Here is a 20,681-nt window from a genome sequence, read left to right as displayed (position 1 = left end):
TTTTTATTTTACTATATTAGGAAGAAGGTTGCAGCTGTGCCTTGGATGAGAACACCTCTCCCAAGGCACTTCTGATTGCGTTAAATCCACGTCTTTTCTCTCTAATAGCTTTCACTAATTCCTCCTATGCAATACTCTTTCTTTCCATAGGTGGGCAGCATGTTCATAGCAGATGCTGATGAGAAGATCTCAGTCCAGTAAGTGCACTGTTGCTAGTTACACAATGAATGGCAACTCACCACTGAGCGATATGATCTGCCCCATCATGGAGCTGTTCTAATGTAGCAAACAAAACTAGAGAGACAAGTTCTCTTGTAACTCAAATGGTACCGCACCCCTGCAAACAACAGATTCTCACTTAAGTGAGAAGAGTGCAGCAGGAGGAGCCACAGCTGAATTGCTTGTAATGAAGTGTATAAAACCCCTGTGGTTTTTATGAGGCATTTTTAACATGTAATAGGCATGTTGGAGGTGGCAGATGGGAAGTGATGATTCGTGCACTCTCATCCCCAGGAAAATGTTTTTCAAATTAAGGGTGAAAGTGATAAATACGAGGGTTTGTGGTATCTGTAGGAACCTCTGTCCATAAAAGAAAGGACTTTAAACGCAAAACGCTGTTTGAGCAATGAAGGGGACCTTCAGCTGGAAGGGCACAAAGTCTGTAGTTGAACTCTAAAAATAGCTACTTTTATGGATTGCTAAGGTACTGCTAATAACTGGAAGAACAACTGGATTGCAGAGGCGGAGTTTTATATAGTTGAAAAAAATTTTCTTGTTTCAAATGGGCCATGCTTCTGGAAAACTTTTCCCTTGGGGTTCTCATCTGCTGTTAGCCCTTAACTAGTTGTGCTTTTGTCTGTATCCTTTCCACAGAACGAATGAAGCAATCCTTCTGGCCCTCTATGAAGCTGTTCACTTAAACCGGAATTTCATCACAGTTCTGGCACAAGTGAGTTTGTGTGATGTTTGCCTATTTCTTTGTAGTAGATGTCTTCGAAATTAGGGAGTCAGGAATAGAATTGATGAAAAGATAAGTTTTCTTCCCTCTGGCCCCACCCACCCCCACCCCCTGCCCTGCTTGTCCTAGGTGTAGATGAGCATGAAAGATCAGAAACAGGCCAGGGCCTGGATTTATTTCAGGAAATGCTTTGTGCCTTGCCAGAAAATGAGTAAAGTTTTGAGGGCACAGCTATGTTGGAATGAGCCGTCTTTCCCATGGAATGGGAAGGGCCGCATGGAGTGCCTTCTGTGCCCTATTGATACTGCCTTTAGGGGAAGGATGGGAGTGAGTGAACTGGTAGGGGTAAGATTGCTATAGCTGTCAGAGCTATTCACGTTCTTGTTAAGTTAGGGTAGAGGGAAAGAGGCTGATCTGGCCCCAAAGTTGGATGAATTGTCCTGTCTGGGTGTGCACAGACTGCATGTTGTTCTCTATTGGTGTATCTTTTGCTTAGGGCCTAATCAATACATGACAACTGTTATTTCAAATACTTTTTTGTGTTCAAACTTCCTTGGTGACCCCAACCCCTTTTGCCTGGGAGACTCACCAGAGCATAGCACTTAACCTTGTGCTGTTTATGGTGAAGAAACAGCTATGGCAGCATTGTGAGAAGCAGTGGGCTGCTCCATACCTCTGATCGCAAACCTCTGGATGCTTTTCTAAATACTGTGAGTTTGCAAAGGTGGTTATTGCTGGAGACAGAGGAGTCTGTCGATCTGGTGATTGTGCTGTGGCTGGCTGGAAGGATAGCCTGATGTGTTTAGGAAAACCCATCAGGTTTAGGCTCTTAATTTTGGTTTGTATGTATTGCTGGTAATCTGTGAGAAAAATGACATCAACAAAACAGTTGACACCTTTCCCCAGTTATTTTACATCCTCACAGTGCAGCCATCCGTCACAGGTTAGACACTTGGCATGATGGAGGAGACCTTTGGCAGCTGGTGACAGTAGTGGTGATGGAGGAGGTCTGACAGGCAAATCTGCTGCCTCTGAAGGAAGCTTCTGTTCCATGAGTTGTTAATTTGCTGAGGTTCACTGCCTTTCTTTTCCCGGGTTATTCATTCCTACCACTTGTGAGAGATTTCTGCTCTTTCAGTTCTGTGTAATACCAACTCAGGCCTTTCTGTGGTCAAGATATCACAGAGGGAAGGACAGGCCTGTGGCAGGGAAAAGAGCAGCTGGAGTAAAAGTTCTTAAAATAAAAATAAAAGGATAAACTAGTTATTTGTGAAAGTGGCTGCTTCAGTTATCGGTGTTTGGTGGGTTTCATTGAAAAAAAGGTCTGATATTCTTGGGTGGATTGTCTGTAATCCTTCATTTAAGAGAGGGCAAGGTAGCTCATGCTGCCCTTTGGAAAAAAAACCCTCTTAAAAAGCTGATGAATGCTCTTGTTTAAGTTGGTGTCCATTGCTAGGGACTGCATGAATGACTACCTGCTGCTCTGTGGGCACACAGGAAGAGCAGGGGCCTGAAGTGTTAAGGTTTTGGTATACTTACTAGCTTGTGGGTCCTCGGTTTGTGCTGCTAGGTGGCACTATTATCTCTCAGCTGATGGTTAGTGTTTGGGGAAAAGAAAGGTAAACACCATGGCAAAATCTACAGAAGCAAACCTGTTTTATGTAAGATTTTCAATGGAAAATTGTATTTTAAAGTTTAAGTCAGTACCTGTAATGACTTAAAATTGTCTTTGAATTGTAGTTATGTGTGTCTCTGCTTCCCATAAAATACATGTATTTATAGTTGCTCATTAAATGAGAATCAAAGACAATGTGAAGGATATCCACTTGTGAAAAAAATCTACAGAAATAATGTCAAATCAGCAGTTCTGTATCCCTTTCTTTTATTTTGAAATTGTGATGATATATTAAGGCGGATGAATAGTTGATGTAAAATTTGTCCTATGAAATGGACACTTTGCTTGGCAGCCAGACTTAAAATAGCAAGGCAGATTGCCTACGGTCTCATCAGTGTGGATAGATCCGGAAGCTTACAAAGAGTGGAGTCAAAGCAGTAATTAGGCAGGCAACTATTAGCAAAGATGAAATGGGCAGAGTAACCGACTGATGGAAGCTGAGAAGATCGATAATGATAGTGTTATTTATGTTATGTACTCTTTCCTGCAGTGCCTGGGTTTTATAGTGAGGCAGGGAAGTAATAAATTGCCATCATCTTTGAATATGAACAGGTGGAGGGCAGGAGTGAGGAGAATTTGCTTTTAGAAAGAGAAATAAAAGGATCTTGGAGGAAGACTTCAAATGCCCACCTGTGGGTTGTTTTGGGGGGAATTGAAAGCTGTGAACAGTGTGGTCTTCTGCATGCCTTTTTCCATTCTGCACTGGGGAAGGGCATGCTACCTGTCAGCTGGGGACAACCACCAGTTTGTGATGTGTTTTTATGTTTTGTGGCGTAAAGAAATTGATGTATGTTTTAACTGTTAGACACCCAAGGTCAGGAAGCATAGCTTTGCTTTTTGGAGGAGGGTTTGAAGTTTCTTGAGACTTCATTAGTCATGTCTATTGTGCAAGAGCATAGAACAGTACAAGTAGCGATCTGTATGGCTGGTGCCTAGGGAAGGTGTTGTTGACCTGTGTGTGTCTGGGCATTTGTGTTTTCCTTAGAGCCATCCTGAAATGGGGCTGATGACAACACCCACAAGTCCAATTCCAACGACACCTGTCACTCCACTTGGAACCACCCCACCTTCTTCAGATGGTAAGAAATGTAATGATCTCCTGGTGGAAAAGCAATTAAAAACTGTAAAATAACTAGCAAAGCATTTTCTCAAGATGGCAACTAATGAAGTCTGTCTGGAGCAGATGTAACCTGGTGGTCTCTTCCTGGAGCGACTTGCCTTACTGAACATGAGCAAGATTCTGTTGCCTTGAATTTATTTATGTTTTGCCTTGTATGTTGCTCAGTGAAATTATGCTGATATTCCTTCTGAAAACAGTACTGTCCCAGTATCTGCATGAAGATATACCCAGCCCGTTAGTTATTCCATGCAGGCTTTTACTTAAGAATATTTCTAGTGTCAAGTTCTTTGCACAGGATTTTTTGTCATCGAAACAGATCAACAGAGAATCACAGTGGATTTCTGCTTGTCATTAATGCACTTGTCCCTAGCTTTGAATTAATTGGGATTGGAATCCATTCTGGGTGTGGAAGTATTTCCTCCCTCTTGTTGCCTTTTCTCTGATAGGCTTTGTAAAATGACTGCTTGCCCTGAGATAGATCTTCTAAATTACGTGTCCATGTAAATATGCTTTGAAATCACCTAAAATAAAACCCTTTTCATTTAAGGTATGGATAGATATAGCTTAGTTTAAGAGAAGAAATCAAATGGCTGTTGTGTATTTTTATGGCATCCTCTAGATCTGAAGGAAGTGCTTAATGAAGGAACAGCGTCATTTTGAATAGAGCACAGTTTGGAAATGTTTTTGGGGAAAAGCAGCCTGGGTTACTCAGTTATATCAGCTATTCAGGTCCTTTGATATCCTAGTTAAGGATGATCCTTCTTGCGGATGAATTCTATCTGGTTACCATGGATATCAGAAGCTTCAGTTAAAAAGCCCCCTATGTCTCAAGTCTCCCTGTGCATATAACATAAAATGTAGAGGGATGGGCATTTTGTGGGCTTCTGTTCAGTGTGTTTGTTGCAAATGTATCCACCCACACACCATATTATACAACTGACAGAATTTATGCTTACCTACATCTACAGCTTGCTTACACTCTCTTGTATTAATTTACCAAAAAAACAAAAGCAAAACAAAAACTCCATCCTGCTTTCAGCAGAGGCAGTGATCTTGTAAAGCTTGAGACTTCTGGCTGCTTGTAAGGTTACTAATTTTAAGAAGAGGAGCTGATCTTAATGTGCAGCAATTACATCGGGAAACATCCTTTATTTCTATTTGCTGTCACCTTGCTGATCCTTACTCTCAGTGATAATTTTTTTTTTTTTTGAGGACCATGGCTTGGTTTAGTTGGTGGTGCTTTAGTATTGCTGTTATTTTAAAGGTATGTCAGAATTTTCCTCATTTTCTAAGGTCTTGCAACTTGGCTGTAAAATTTGCCTATGACTGAAAGTTAGCAAGAGGCATTTTCACTTTGTAATGAAAAGATTGCTTTCTTTTTCCTGCATTTAAAAAAAATAGTGTAGTTGAGCTGTTTTCAAGTTACAGCAACATGTAGAAATCCATCTAGGGTTTCAGGCACTTTTTTTTTTTTTAATGCTGACTGGGATTAAAAATGGGTTCATATTCTGGTTTGAAGTTTCTCTGGCTGTTAGCCTGTAGTGTGAATTAACATCTTTTTAAAGTTTAAAATGTCTGTTAAAAAAATCGGGATCTGTAGCATGAACCAGGATAAGCAGTGATGTGTACTTTACAGTGATTTTTTTTTTTTTTAAATTAGACTTTTGCTAGAAACTGTTGATCCATAATATGCAAATCAAGTGTGCCTGTCACCATAGTTATCTAAATGTCAGTTTGCTTACTGTTGTTAAATATTCATTCACTGCATTCATTGTAACAGCTCCAGAAGGACTCACTGGGGATATAAATACATTTTTCAGACTTTTAGCGAAGTCTTTGAGCTATTCATAATATTGGGGGTGAAATAGCTTGCAGTGTCATTGCATAGACTTTGCCAACAGACTGGGCATGTTAACAATGTGTCAGGAGCCCCAGAGCTTCAAGATTGAATGGACTAAAACAGCTCACACTTGGGGATGTGCAGCCTTTAGAAGCTAAAAGCCCCATTATGATTTCTTTGATGTGATTCGAACAGCGAGGTTACATTGATCTATTTGGCCTGTTGTTTCCAAGGGCTACAATTTTATATTCAAGGTGATTGTATAATCCTGAGCTCTGTGAGAACCTCTGCTGTGCTCTGGGCCTCTCAGTGCTCAGTTTAAAGAATCCTGTGTCTTCCTGTTGGTTTGTCTCCTTCATCCTTCTGTGCCTGTGCTTGCCCCAGTTCCAGGGGTAAGTAAGCGTTACTTGCCTCATTACAGGGGTATGATAGGTAAGGCTTGGATTATGAAAGGCATTGTTTATTAAAGCAGACTTCTCTCTGAGACAAAATACAGCTGCATGCAGGATCAAATTGCTTCCCCTCAGAGCCCCAAACCCCATAAACCTAGCCATCCAAAAATCAGATGTGAGGAATTCCTCACTTCTTGCAAGATCCGATCTCATCATAAATATCTTTTTCTTTCTGCAAGAGTGAGAAAAGCGTTGAGCATTCCTGAGGATACATGGAAAAGCGATAATACAGTTCTTAAGGTGTTTGTCCTAGTGGTCTGCAGATCCGTTTCCAGTCCAAAGGGAGCCCTATCTTAGCCTATCTTTACAGCTTGAGAAGAGAGGGTACCTTCTGGCAGTCATAATTCAAGCCACCTATGACCTCCTGCACATGAAAACCTGTGAGTTTGAGCTCCTAGGCAGCCAGAACAGTGGTGTTATTGTCACGTCAGAACAGGCACGTAGAGCTGGAAAAGATGCCATTGACTCCTGGAATCTAGTGCCTTGTGCTTGCTGGCATGTCATCATAGAATCCTTTAGATTTATCAGACTCTGACTTAATTTGTTAAATTTGTTTCCCAATAATTCCTGTTGGGAGGCAGTTTCAGCATCTTGTTCTTTGGTTACAAATCTTCAGCTTTCCAATTTGCATTCCTGGTCAGTTTATACCCATTTCTCATGATCCTAACCTTTACTTTGGAACACAGATAGCTCTTTCATACATTTTCATACATTGGGTTACACACCTGTGTATTTTGCTATCTCATAAGAGGGACATTCTGTTCCTCTGATCAACGTACTAACCTTTCTCTAAACTTGTTCAAGTATGAGTTTACCCTCTTTGAACATGGGATCAGCGTAATAATGCACAGTGCTCGAGACAAGGTCCCACCAGCACCTTGTGCAGGGCATTACTGTGTACATGTCTCTGCTGAAAGTGTATCTGTGCATTTCTAGATATGTTGTAGGACCACACTTTTCAGTGCTTTGTGTTGGTAGCTGGTCATCTTGTGATCTGATAGTGTACCATAGTATCACAGTGTTTTGCTTGCAGCTGAGTTTTCAGTTTGCCATGGAAGTAAATGAGCTTCCTAGGTTGGGAATGTTCATGAGTGCTAAACCAGCAGGCTGATCTCCCCAGGGGAGGGGGGGTGGGGGGCAGGACAAAAAAGAGTATCACTTCACCAGGTACCACAACCTGTACTTAGAGCAGGAGAAATGGTCTCTGAGGGAGTAGTACCAGTCTTCGAAACAAAATCTTTGCTGGGTGGTCATGGAAGAGGAGGAGTCGGGTGACCCTGCAAATAGCTGATCCAATCCCAGATCGGTGAGCCTGTGACTTGGCTCTCTGTATAGTTATCTCTTGTATTTGTGGAGGGTAAACAGTGTCTTATCTGCTTTGTTCCAGTTATAAGCTCTGCAGAGCTGCCTTTGGATGCTGATGTGCAAACTAGCAACTTGCTGATAACCTTCTTGAAGTACAGCTCGATTGTGATGCAGGACACAAAAGGTAAATAAATTCTGTTGATGCAGCTGTGGATGCAGCAAGCAGTGCTTCTTGAAGTCAGGAGGATGTAAGAGTATGTCTAGTGACTCCAGAAATAGCAGTTAAGTGGAGTCCCTTTAGAGGACTGAAGATTCCACCTTTTGAGAAAACGAAATTATTTCTTATTGCAAGATAAGAGTTATGAGACTAGGAGAGACCTAATGCTGCAGGAGAGAAGTCAAATATGGAAAGAATGTAATAATAATAACAACCTCTAATAAACCAAGCCTGTCCCTGTGCAGGAGGTGTGAACATATCTGATTCCCAGCTCTCTGTCAGAGAGGGGCAGTCATGTACAGAGAACTATTTTTTTTTTAAGAACATTTAGAAGCTGACACAGGAGGCAAAGCTCAGCCTTAGGAGGAAATATTTCCTTTGTCCTTTGGTACTTGCTGGTTTAACAGGCAGCTCTTTAATTATAAAGAGGACAGCAGTAACTTAACGCTGCACTGGCAGTAATTTGCCTGAGAAGATACATTTCCATATTGTGCTTTTTGATTCTCCTGATAGTTTTGTGAGGGTTAATTTCAGCTTGCTGGAGTTGAAGTATTGTTTCATCTCCTGCTCAAGATACCCAAGAGTACTGTTTTGCCCGGTGGCTCTATGGGCAGGACCACAGTGTGAACGTTAACAAGTGATCTTTGTATCACATTTCAGCCTATTACTGACTTCTGCTGATAAGTTAAATGTAACAACTGAACAAAAATAGGAAGATAGCTGCAGAGCTATGATACATCAAGTACTGAACTTCATGATTGCTTGGCACTGGATAAAAAGCCAGGCATGAGAGTTTCCTTGCACCTGCTAGTTTGCAGTAAAATTGTACCTGGCTGTCCTGTTCTGTATGCAGGCTGGTTGAGAAAGAAGTGAGTAATTGAAACTAGGACCGAAAGGAACTTCATGAAAATATCTAGCACACCCCTCAAAACCAAGGCAGAATCAGGTTTACCTGTATCTTTTCTCAGAGGTGTAATTATGAAGACACTCTGATGGTGGAGCATAATTTTTAGACTATCCATTCCAGTGTTTTAGCTACCCTTATTGTGAGAAAGCTTCATGTGATTCCTAAATTCTTTGCTGCGATTTAAATTAATTACTAGTTATCTTTTTCCAAAATAGATATTGAGAATGGTTTATTTCTTTTTTTGTGTCAGCCCTTACATTTTTGAAGACTGCTTTCATGTTTCCTCTTGTCTTTAAGCTAAACCATGTCAATCCTTTGTTCAGTCACTTCTTTACAGATTGCACACATGAGCAAGGCTTACCAGCTCTCTAATCATTCTCACTTGCTTGTCTCAGGGTCTCTCTTGCTGATTCAGGTCTCTGATAGAACAATTTTATGTTTTTCAATCTAACTTCTGCACTTCTTAGCCTCAGGAACTGCCAAACTGGTTTAGTTTCAGATGGAGTGAAATCTGATAGAGGGGATTCCTTACTAAACAAGCCAGCAAGAGATGAGATGATTCTGGTATGCCACAGGAGTTGATGCTTCTTTTTTTACTTTGGTTCTAGTTTGTATAACATTTGAAATCTGTGTAGCTGATAGATTTAACCTCCTTGCTGCCATGGTAGTAGGGTAGCAATGAGCTTCACTGACTGATCATTGAAAAAAGGTGTACCTTCCAAACCAGTGCTTATTAATTCTTGTGGCTGTATTCCTGTCCTTATGTTTTGATGCTGGATGGGGCCCTGCCTAACTTTTTTTTTTTTTAATGTAAGACCAAGCATGGAACAGGCTGCCCAGGGAAGTAGTTGAGTCACCATCCCTGAAGGTGTTTAAAAGACATGTAGATGTGGCACTTAAGGACATGTTTTAGTGGTGGGTTTGGCAATGCTAGGCTAACAGTTGGACTCCATGATCTTAAAGGTCTTTTCCAACCTAAACAATTCTATGATTCAATGATTCTGTGGCACCCATGTAGCAACAAGAGAAGAATGAACAATTTATTCCATGTGTCTTGAGACGGGTGGTAGCAGTTAGAGGGGAGACTGGTTTATTCCTCATCCAGGACTGGACAGTTGTTTTGGTCTTGTCCTGGAAGGCATAATTTAATAGATTGCATTTACTAGATCCTCCTCTTATTTTCTGTCTTGTGTCAGTCAGAGGCAGCTGCCATGGGAGAAGGAAAAATTCTGCATCGTTTTTTCCTATCCATAAAATAGTTTGTACTGATACAACTCCCTGTAGGAAGTGGGGAGGCAGTCTGCTGTGTTCCTTTCAGTGAAGGACGCTGTGGAAAGTATGCAGTGTCTGTGCAGGTAGCTGCCTGCACAGCTGCCCCGTAACTGCTGAAAATGGCATATTCACAACACATTGGCTGAAGGCAGAGTACTTGATGTGACACAGGAGCCTTTACAGCATGATCCTTATAGAGGGAAGTGGTAGCAGCACCTACAAAAACATACAGGGAGGCCTTACAATAGGAAAATAACAAGGCTCTGGCATATCTGAGTTCTTTGAGGCTGTTTTTTCTGCTTTGCTGGAGTGGAAAACTTTTCACTTAAACATTTTAGCTGAGGTAAGGAGACACGGGAGAGACTTAACTCTCCCATTCTGAAATTCTTCTTCATCTTACTTATTGCAGCAAGATGAAATCAGCACACTTCAGGGCACACTTGTTAGTAAATATCTGTCCCTCAGCAGCATAAGAAAGAAAACAGAAGCATCAAACTAGACAGAACAGCTAGCTAAGCCCATTCTATCTATTTTTATAGATTACCATATCACACCAACGAGCAAACTGTTTGTAAAAGTGACCTGCAAAAATTCAGGGAGCTTGGCAGATGCTGTCATGTGATTTATATGAAAGTGGTCTGACTTTCAGTTTCCCTCTTCAAGTCTGACACTAAGGCAGATGTCTGGGATGGTATGTTTAGTAGTTTTATGCTTCAGAGAAACTGTTGGAGGTCTCAGGAATGTGTAGTTTTAAGCTTCCTCAGAATTTAGTTATAAGTATATTGTTGTGGTTGGTTTGGTTGGTTTTGTGGTTTTGGGGTGTGTGTGGTGTGAGTGGTTTGGTTCGTAGAACAAAGATTTGTAAATGGGCTTGATTAGACAGTGCCTTGAACAACCTGATCTTAGCTGGCCCTGCTTTGAGCAAGGATTGGACCAGAGGTTTCTTCCATCCTAAGTTACTTTATGGCTGTATCTTGTTTTTTTGGTATTTCAAGATCAAAATTGTGAGGGGAGAGTTTTAAATAATGGAAATAAAAATTACATTCTTCTGCCTTAGTCATTCTCTATTTGTGAGTCTTTCAGCCCTCCAATGGTCATTCAGGGCAAAAGTTCTGAAACTTGTTATTCAAGCAGCATGATCAGGGTGGAACTCCTTTGGCTTAAAATGCTAAGTCGTTGCAGACTTCCTTCTTTTGTGATTTTTGCACAGAGCGAAGTAGGTCGTGTCTCTCAGTACTGGGGTTAAAACTCAGGACTCTGGGCATAACTTCAGGAGTCATTCTGCTATACCATGCTATACCTCTGCCAAAGCTTTGTGGCTTGTTTCATAACCTACAGCAAAGGTGATCTTTTTCTTTCCATCTTGTCTAAAAGAAGTAACAGTGCATCTCTGCTGTGACAGAAAGATGGGGACTAATCCCAGTGTTTAGAATATCTGTGGGAGTAAAACTGAATGAGACAGAAGCCCCACTGATAGGTACAGTGCTGTTGGAGGTTCAAATCAGAAACTTTGCTGTTGGTGCAGACTGGTGACAAATTGGTGGGATTTAATGGTCAGGCTGGAAGGTGAGTGCTTAATAGGAGTAGTTAGACCACTAGCTGTCATGGAGGAAGTAGGAGTATGAAGAATCTCTGAGGCTAGGCTCTTCTCTTGCTGCGACAGCTATCTCGCTCTTTAGCATTGCTCGGCTTGTGTGGCTCATGGAGGACTTGTTTTTTCTTCTTTGCAGATGAGCACCGGCTACACAGTGGCAAGCTGTGTCTGATTATCCTGACATGCATAGCAGAGGTAGGTTTCTTGTGTGAAACTGTTGAGCAGATGGTGTGTTACAGGGCTCTATCTGTATGCACATCCCCTGCCTCCTGTTGAGCAGAAGCTGAAGATCTGCAGTGGTACTGAGTAGTGAGGACCTCAGGCACTTAACGTTTTGCTAATAAACATGATGCAGTACTGTTTAAAATTAACTTGAAACTTGGATCACCTTATTTGGGTTAGACCGCTTCCAGGGATGAAGAGAGAAAAGTGAACCTAAGCCTTTTCTGTCTTAGCTGTTGATTGACCTTGTGATGTGGCTTTTAGATAAGTAATATGCTAATGGCTTTCGTCTCTGTGCTGTTCATGGTAAACATGGGCAATGCCATATGCCTTCCGCCCAAGGAGAATAGTCTCTGAAAGAAAGCTGTGTGATTATAGGTACCTACAAGTAAGACAACTAGTAAATCTAGTAGTAGGGAGAGAAAGCAGTATCAGAGCTATGGCAGCAGTCCTGGCTGATTGTGGTCCCGTCTCATGTGAATTATGTACTAATGGCTTGACTGATGCCCTGAATGGTGACTGAGTTTGTGTGGTATTTGCTTTTTGCTTGCTTGCAAGTAAAGGCCTTCCATTCTTAACAAAGAATAAAAAGCAGTGAGGCTGATAGCCAGCGTAAGGATTCTGAAATAATGTTTCTTCAGGGTGCAGCCTGAAAGCTAATCACGTGCATTTCAAATACTTATAATTAAATGGTTTTGGCACTTGAATTCTTCAGGTGGATGCATAGATAATACAAGATAAGATATTCTGTTTCTACGTAGCAAGGGCACGTTTTGGTTCTGGTATTAAAGAGCAGGTATATTTATTACCAGCCTGGCTGTGTATTATCTGGAGGAATCACTTTGATTTAGAGCTGGTCTTGGAATGAGCTTTGTCTGAGGGGTGGGACAGCTGATAAACCTACCTGCTAATACTGCAGTGACTTCTGGTATGGTGGGTCCATCAAAATGCCTTATATATATCTATATATTATATCCATAGATATAAACCTTTGTCCACATGGTCACAGGAACTTGTGTGCTGGAGAACCACCTCATTTGTTACACAGTGCTTGTTAAACCCTTGACGCCATGGTGTATGCAGTCCAGAATTTGGATGGGCAAGGGAGGAGAATGGAAAATAAATTGCTAACAAAACAAGCAGTAGTGCAGTCTTTAAGTGGAATTTGGATCAGGATTTGTGTGGCTGGAGACACGGATGGGTACAAAGAGGAGGTGAAAGGTAGCTTTCTAACCTTATAGCTGTATGTTGGGAGTTTTACATGAAACATATGTGATGTGAGGAGCAGGTGGAAGGCATTGGGCACTTGGTTGGCTGTTCATGTTCTCCTCCCTTTTCTTGCCCTTTTCAATAGGATCAGTATGCAAATGCTTTTCTCCATGATGATAACATGAATTTTCGAGTAAACCTACACAGGATGGTGAGTCTTTTCCTCCAGATGGTCTGTTTTTTCTCATTGGGATGAGAATACAGAGGCTTTGAAAACCTGTATGTTGAAAACTGTGTCACAGGCATCTAAGCTAGATTGCCAGGGCATGTGGAAATACTGTGAGAAGTGCAGTAGCTGGGGAATGATTTTGAAATTGCTCTCGGAATGTCTCACTCTTGTAAAGAACAAAGAGCTGGTTGCCCTGTCAGTGAATGCAGAGGCCTGTGTAGCTGGGGAGGAGCTGTGTATTATGAGGTCTCTGAGGAAGTCGGTGGCAGAGAGAACGTTCTGCCTTAATCTTCAGCAAACGTTAGCCCTCATGTGATATATTAATAGCCAGCTGGAGTTACACAAATGTTCTAATTTGGCTTCCTGGGTGGGGTGATTCACCTTAAAGGAGGAAAGTATTTTTTCTGGAGCTTTTTCCTATAGGTATCTGGCTTGTGAAGCTCTGTAGTTAAAAGTAACTGGAATGGTTATCCTGTGTTTGTGATATTGGCAAGTTCTACCTCATCTGACAGTGAAGCAGCACTTTAAAGTGTCACTAGTCAAGGACAGAAACAAACATCTTTATAGTGAGCATACTGCAAGGATGCTAGTCATTCCCGCTTAACAAAAAACTTGCCATTCAATTAGCGTTTTCGGTCTGTTACAGTAAAGACTGAAGCCATTTAATACTGCACATGCTGTTAAGAATGCAGATTAGACTTCTGGGTCAGAAGCAAAACAGTATGTTAACCAAGGGGGAGGAATTGCTGTGTGATTTTTATATACACACACACACTTCTTTTTTCCCTTCCCCCACTCCTGATATAACATTGCCTTCCAGTGACACAGCTAGAGAAAGAAACCCCTGGTATTCAGGATGCTAAAAAGCAGGCATAATTTTGCTTCAGCCACAGCCTTTAGGATTAATATAGGTGAGACAGCAGTTGGAGAAAAAGACAAAGGGAAGCCTGTGCTGATGGTACTATTTGCATGAAAAATAAAGTAGAACACAGAATGTCACTTCAGGCTTCTGCTGACTTCTTTTCATCTTTGTGTGTTTGAAGCCAATGAGACATAGGAAGAAAGCAGCAGACAAGAACCTGCCCTGTCGCCCACTGGTGTGTGCAGTGCTTGGTGAGTATCCTTAAAGTATGTCTGTGTTCATGGCTCCCAAAAGCATCTTTCATTCTGCAATAGAAATACGAGATTTCTGGATTAAGGGTAGTGGTGGATGAACTCAAAAGGAGAGCTGTTATGTAGTAAAGATATTTCTAGACTGTCCATCTCTATACATGGCTGCCTTGCAGAGAAACAAAATCCAAGATTTGCTGCTATGTAGCAAGAAATTTTATATAAATTCATAGTAAGTTTTGCAGAAGCCTGTTGGCCCTTTTATCCTTAATTAGTAACAGTAGGGAGGGCAGTTGATTAATAAATTCAGTGTATAGGTGAGCATGGTAACAGTCACAAGTACTTAGTAGGTGATATGATGAGGGCAAATATATGGAAAAGACTTGTTTGTGAAAATGTTTGCTAGACATTTAGTCTTTTCTGAGGAAGAAAACAGTGGGAATGTCAGTAGCTAGGATTGGTTTTGCCTGTGGATATGGAGACACAATTTAAAGCTTTTTATGGAGTGCTGATTAAATTGTGACATTCATTGCTGTGGAGGTCAAAAGCATGAATGGGTTCAGGAGTGGACGGAGCCTGGATCCCTGGGTGACCTTAAGCCTGATGATACAGAAGTAGTCTCAGTGCAGCATTTTCAAACAGGTGATTGTTGAAACTAAGACACAACAGCTGCATGTATAATCTTTCTAGACTTGCCAGCTTTCATGCACTCTTTCCCTAGACGTCTTAGTCACTATTGAGTCATATTGCTGGGCTATTAGCGCCCTAGGAAGTTACATCTCACACTTGTTACCGTTGGCATGAGTTAAGCATTTTATGTTGAAGTGGTGTTGGGCAGAGAACACGCACACATTCAGTTAGCATTTATTAGCTGAACCTAATAGGAGTTCTTTAGTGACTTATCTCTTTCAATTGTATTCCTATACTCTTTGCCTCTTATCCTCACACTGGGAGCCCTTAAATATTAGAGACAGTCACCTTTTATTTTTTTCTCCTGCTTGTCTGAATGAGTCTTAAGCAGAAGCTTAGCCCATGTTGAGATCAAACTAGCTTTTCTTGCTTCAGAATTTATTTTAGGGAAAAACAGGTGTTCTCTACAATGTCTTCTCTTTAAGTAAACATCTGGGTTGTGCTTTGTTTCTGGCAAGAATGATTTTCTAAGATATGCTTCTCAATAGAATTTTCCATTAGTGACAAGGCTTGAAATACAAGAGCATCAGAATTCATGGTGTATTCTTTATTTGACTAATAGTGGGGGAAAGCATACAGGGAGGCCGTGCTTCAAAGCAAATTATATTACGTGCCCTCAGTTTCCAGTAGTCTTTTGTTGTTTTTTAGTTTGGGTTTGGTGGTTTTTTTTTTTAATTTCAGAAGATGTCTAATGTTCTTTCAAACAAACAAACTAAAGGTTTTCTCATCTAAGCAGGCCTATTGTCTGGTAGAGGTAGGTAGGTGGGGTAGTTTGACTTCCTTATTGTTGTCTACTAGAAGCTAACTGTAGCTAGCTCAATACTTACTTTACCATTTTCTTTTCTGTCAGATTTGATGGTGGAATTCATTGTAACACACATGATGAAAGAATTTCCTATGGATCTCTATGTGTAAGTGTCTGTGGGGTGACTCATTGTGATTTCATTTGAAGTTTTAATTTGGGTGGAATTCTAGTCATAGAGCAATCTTCTGGCTGAAATAACACTTTGTGGCTGGTGGTGAGCAGGGTGGCTTTTCATGAACTCTTCCAGCAACTTTTTCTACCTTCAAAAATACTCTGTGTGCCAGAAAATTGAAAGTGAAATGAATTTCCACCTTTCAGACCAATTTCCTAATCTACTTGATCAAACACAAAGAGCTTTTCAGTCTGAAAGAAGTTTCATAATACAGTCGTTGCAAGAATCCCCACTTCCCAGAAGATGAATCTCTGTCTAGAAACTGAAAAGACTGTTTTGAAAAAACCAAGGATGACTGACGTGAGGCCTGGAAGGCAATGTGAAGAGTGGGAGAGAGGCTTAAGCCTGAAATAGCCTGCTAAGCAGCAAGGGGTAAAACTTAGCAATGGGGAAAAGGAGAGAAGAGGATAGGGCTACACATGAGCACTCCATGTGTCCTGTGAGGCCCCTAGAATGCTTTGTTCTGCTTTAGCCTAGAGGGCAGAAATAGGATTTAGGCAGATCATTGGCTTTGCTCTGACTGTTTGTACAGTACTGAATTTCCCCAAGGCCTGAACAGCACTATATTCTGTAGAAGAGATAAAGATACATAGGCTGTTTTCCCTTAAGGTAACTTTTCAGCGTGTTCTGATTTTGCCCAAATAACCCTGCAACTTTGGTGCCTTTGCAAGGGTTGTACAGCTCAATTACGAGTTTGAGAGAAATGTATTTTTAGTGACAATTACAAAATTAGTTGTAGATGGGTGTACTGCATTGGAATTTCACAAGAAAGGTGTGAAATGCTTGGGCTCAGAAGTAAGGTCATGTTTGAAAACCCCATGAGAGTAAAAATAATGATAGCAACCATCAGTGGACATCTATATCCATTCATTTTGGCATGTTTGTGCAGTCCTTTCACTACACTCCTGTCTGAAACCATCCCATAGCAGACATAGTTATTGCAGACAAAGTGGGTGTTCTGAATGCACAATAGTGTCATACTTCTCTGCAGTACATTTAAAAGGTGACGATATGAAGCGGCTCAAGGGAGAGCATATTAATATTTAAAAGAGAAATCCAGGTAGCTTTCACCAAGGGTGTTTTTTGTTCATTATGTGTATTATGAATCCTCAGCACAAAACCAGACACACCACTAGGGTGAATGACTTCACAACTAAATCAGTGTGGTTTGGGAGTCTGTAGGCTGGTAGTTAGTGCTCTGGCTGTCTAGGCAGGAGTACTAGAACTCGTATACCACTCCTCATCCCTTTTCTTCCATGCCTTGATTTCACCCCAAAAGCTCTGTGCTGCTGTATACACCCACAAGGTTTCAATGCTGAGATCTTTTAGCAGAGTATTTTGCATTAACAGCTATAGCAGTTACAAAGAAATGTTTTGGCCATTGCCACGTTATTTCTGGTCAGTGCCTTCAAGTAGTTGTGGGGTGGGGTTTTTTTGCACAGGCCAATTTTAGTCTTACAGCCAAGCAAAAATGTAGGTGGAAAGGTATCAAGCATTGTCTGGTACCAGTAACATCAGAAACAGCACGTTTCTCCCTAGAATGATTACTGTTCCTGATCTGAAGGCAGCTGTCTGTATCCTAGCTGGTTTGTTTCCTTTTCTTTGTTGAATTTATGAGAATCCAATTTGAAATACAGCACTTAATGTGATGCTCAGCTATTGTAAATGTTTTAACCTTTATTCGTCTTAAGTTAGTTTCAATCCTTACCTTATCGTGGTATTTTTGGGATCATCTAAGGGTCTGAAAAGAATAATGTGTACCTTCTGTATGTTATTTCTTATGGCTTTTTAAAGCTTTATCTTGAAGTCTTCACCCATGTAATTCTTTTAAATTTGATTTCTCTATGTTTGTGTAGTGTCTTTCAGTAGTGTCTTTTCAGAGAGATGTTGATATCGATGCAATAATGTATTTTTGAGAAACAAAGATTTAGGGGAAAAGGAATTTTTCCTTTTTGAAGTCTTCCTTCTGTTTGTCCTAAATGTCAATAGCTAAAAATAGCTTGGACTGACAAATTCAAATTTGTATGTTTTTTCTGTCTTGTCCGTAATGGTAGCTAGTGCTAGAGAATTTAATCATTCTATTGTATTTTTTTAGTTCTGATGGTGTTTGTGAAGAATGTTCGTGCACCTAAGAGTTTCTATGAACAGTAGGTGCTGTAGAGACCTACAGGATTTGGAAACTTCACAAGTATACTAGCTGTATGTTGAGGGATATCAGAGCTTGTAGGTGTATTGCTTGATCATTCCGAAGCTCATACTTAAATTATCTGTTTAAGGAGACTGGAAAATTTGACAGAGATCTTTTTATTTTTTTAATATAATTAAGCTGCCTACCTCAATCAAACTAAAAATCTTGCGGTTTGTTTGATTCTTGTGTCATTTCCTTTGGCCTCATCATTTAGGCCAAAGAAACTGAAAAGCTCCACTGTGTCCAGATTTTATAAAATATGAGCATGGTATCTCATACATATGGAGCCTGCAAGTTAAGTAACTCCTTTTGTGGAGCTTATGGAGGCCCTCAGGTAACAGCAGCAAAGAATGGAAAGTATTAATTAAATATAAACAACAAGCTTGCGTTTGTAGTTTGTCCAGTTACGTTAAGCTTAAACTGGCATGCAGGCCCCTTTCTCTTGCCTCATCTCATTCTTTCTTGCAGGTGTTGCTTCTCTTTAGGAGCCCAAAACCATGAGCCCCATCCTCTGTCTGACAAGCTTTGAACTTTGTTTTATTTCCCTGCTGCTGATTTCAGAGAATTTCCAGGTTCGATGTAGAATTGCTGGGAAATGCAATGTAATTAATTCTTTGCCCTTTCTTTTCCAGACGGTGCATTCAGATTGTGCACAAGCTGCTGTGCTACCAGAAGAAATGCAGAGTGAGGCTTCATTACACCTGGAGGGAGCTCTGGTCAGGTACTTTGCAGCTGCAGAGACAGTCAAATATGAAAAGAATGTGGGTGGCTGTTTCGGGGCCGTGACTGCTTGTTCTATTGCTGTAGGGTTAAACAGCAAGCAACAATTCTGTTAAAGCATTTTTATTTTGCTTCTTAGTTGCTACATGCAAATTACCTCTTTTGGAAAGCCAGGTCATTATCATAATGGTAGCTAATTTACTTCCTTGTCTGGCCATGATCACCATGGTATCCAAATGTCTTTGTTTTTCTGTTCTATTACCCGAGTCCCTCTTCACTTGATTGGAGAAATGGAGTAATGTTTTATGCAGTAGTGTTCCGCTCTCAGATATTTGTGAGTAGAAAGGAGGTAGGCTCTTGGGTAGAGGGAGGTGAACCTTACTTTTTTTTTTTTTACTGCAAGAGACTGTTACACATTGAATGGTGTGTGCAGCTCCTTCTGAAGAAAGCAACCTAGAAATGTCAGTGGAAGGAAAAAGAGGCTTTTAACTCTGACCTTTGCATTGATGGTAGATAGTCTGGTTCATGCCACTGGTATCTTAAGACAGATAAGTGTTATGGGGTTTGGCTCATAATCTAGTGGACGTAGCTTTGTAGGACTGTTTATGATGCAGTCATTGTGTGGGAGGTCTGAGGAACGGGGTAGCAGAATCGATAATGACACCTAACGGGCTTCATTTATGGACATGGTGTGTGCTTCTGTTCTTACCTTGCAAGCAGTGAAGTAGCTTAGCTAGAAAGTACAGTTAATCCTTTAGCTGTTGTGGATTAAACAGGAGGTTTATGAAAATTTGAGCGAACGTGGCCCTGATTGTGTATTCCTGGAGCTGTGCTTGAGACCTAGGATCAGTGACTTGGCTGGTGTAATGCAGCTTCCATCAGAAACTGAGAGAGGATGGCTTTAGAAAAAGGCGGTGATGAGTGGTTTGTGAAGCTGTTCTCAATTAACACTGAGTACTTTCCTTCAGTAGCTTTGCGCAGCTGAGTGTAGGTACAGAGAAATGAACCAACAACCTGAGTCACTTTCAGTTACTAAATTTTTACCTTTTGTGACATGTGGCCCATTCAGACTTTCTAAGTTACTCCTGCAGAAGGTGAAGTGGGTGCCCCTAATTAAGGGATTAGCGATTTCTTTTCAGTTGTTTTCTTCAGAACGCAGCCCCTAGAGGCATGGTTGCAGCGTAGTTGTCAGTTCAGGAGAGGAGCGTGTACAATGTGGATATCTCTTGTGAATAGAAACTGCACCTGACAGCGTGTGTGTGATCTTCTCAGCAGTTAGCCATGAACCAGATCCATTCCTATCAGGCCAGGCTGAGCTGGGTCTTTCCTACACACTGGCAATATGGAAGCCTCAAATATAATGACTTTTGCTTGAAGGTACTGTTCTGCAGTTCAGCGAGCATGCACTTAGGCATATTTCAATCCTTAACTTTCCCTGTTTTAGGGGGAAAAAAGTAAAAATCCTTGCTACACACTAAGATTTGCTATCTTGGGATATTCTTGTTAGCTGTTTCTAATTAGCTGGTGTTTGTATAGTGCTTCAGAAATGTAAAGTGCCTCAACAGTATTAAGTACTGCACATGCTTTGAAAGTAAGCATACAGCACTCGGGTTGGTCAGGTTTCTGTGAAGGACCTGGAATGTCTGCACTCCTGATGTAGCTGAAGAGCTCCACACTTACTATAGATTTCTGTGTGTTTAGGGACATCTTCTCATGCAGGAGTAAATTACAGTAAGAATGCTTCAAATTCTTTTTTATAGGATGTTGAGGCAGAGATTCTTCAGTAGCTGCTAGGTGATTTGTGCAGGCTGGAAGGCCCTGGGTTGAGTGGTATGTGTCCCTGTAAAAGGGCCCGTCCTGGCTGCTCCAGATGTGTACTTCTGGAGTGCTATATGTGGCAGACTGAATGCTAATTGCCAGCCCTATCTTGAAATATATTTCATAATTAACTCTTATCCCTGTCAAGGCTGCTCTTTGATTACCCCAAATGCTGCTG

At 41.0% G+C, this 20,681-nt stretch overlaps 1 protein-coding gene across 2 annotated transcripts in view; it reads left to right on the top strand.

Annotated features, from left to right (window-relative positions):
- The window catches only part of ARMH3 (armadillo like helical domain containing 3), a 128,888-nt gene that overhangs the window by 21,584 nt on the left and 86,623 nt on the right, over positions 1-20,681 (top strand). For both annotated transcript variants that reach the window (XM_056350844.1, XM_056350843.1), the window contains exons 12-20: positions 151-197; positions 874-949; positions 3,619-3,712; positions 7,433-7,534; positions 11,477-11,535; positions 12,917-12,982; positions 14,044-14,113; positions 15,651-15,711; positions 18,598-18,686. In XM_056350844.1, coding sequence (XP_056206819.1) covers positions 151-197; positions 874-949; positions 3,619-3,712; positions 7,433-7,534; positions 11,477-11,535; positions 12,917-12,982; positions 14,044-14,113; positions 15,651-15,711; positions 18,598-18,686 — 664 coding nt within the window. The remainder of the gene's footprint in view (positions 1-150; positions 198-873; positions 950-3,618; positions 3,713-7,432; positions 7,535-11,476; positions 11,536-12,916; positions 12,983-14,043; positions 14,114-15,650; positions 15,712-18,597; positions 18,687-20,681) is intronic.

Source organism: Falco biarmicus, chromosome 9 (assembly GCF_023638135.1).
Source record: "Falco biarmicus isolate bFalBia1 chromosome 9, bFalBia1.pri, whole genome shotgun sequence".
Classification (NCBI taxonomy): Eukaryota; Metazoa; Chordata; class Aves; order Falconiformes; family Falconidae; genus Falco; species Falco biarmicus.
The sequence above is the reverse complement of the archived record's forward strand: the minus strand, read 5'-3'. Positions and strand labels throughout refer to the sequence as shown.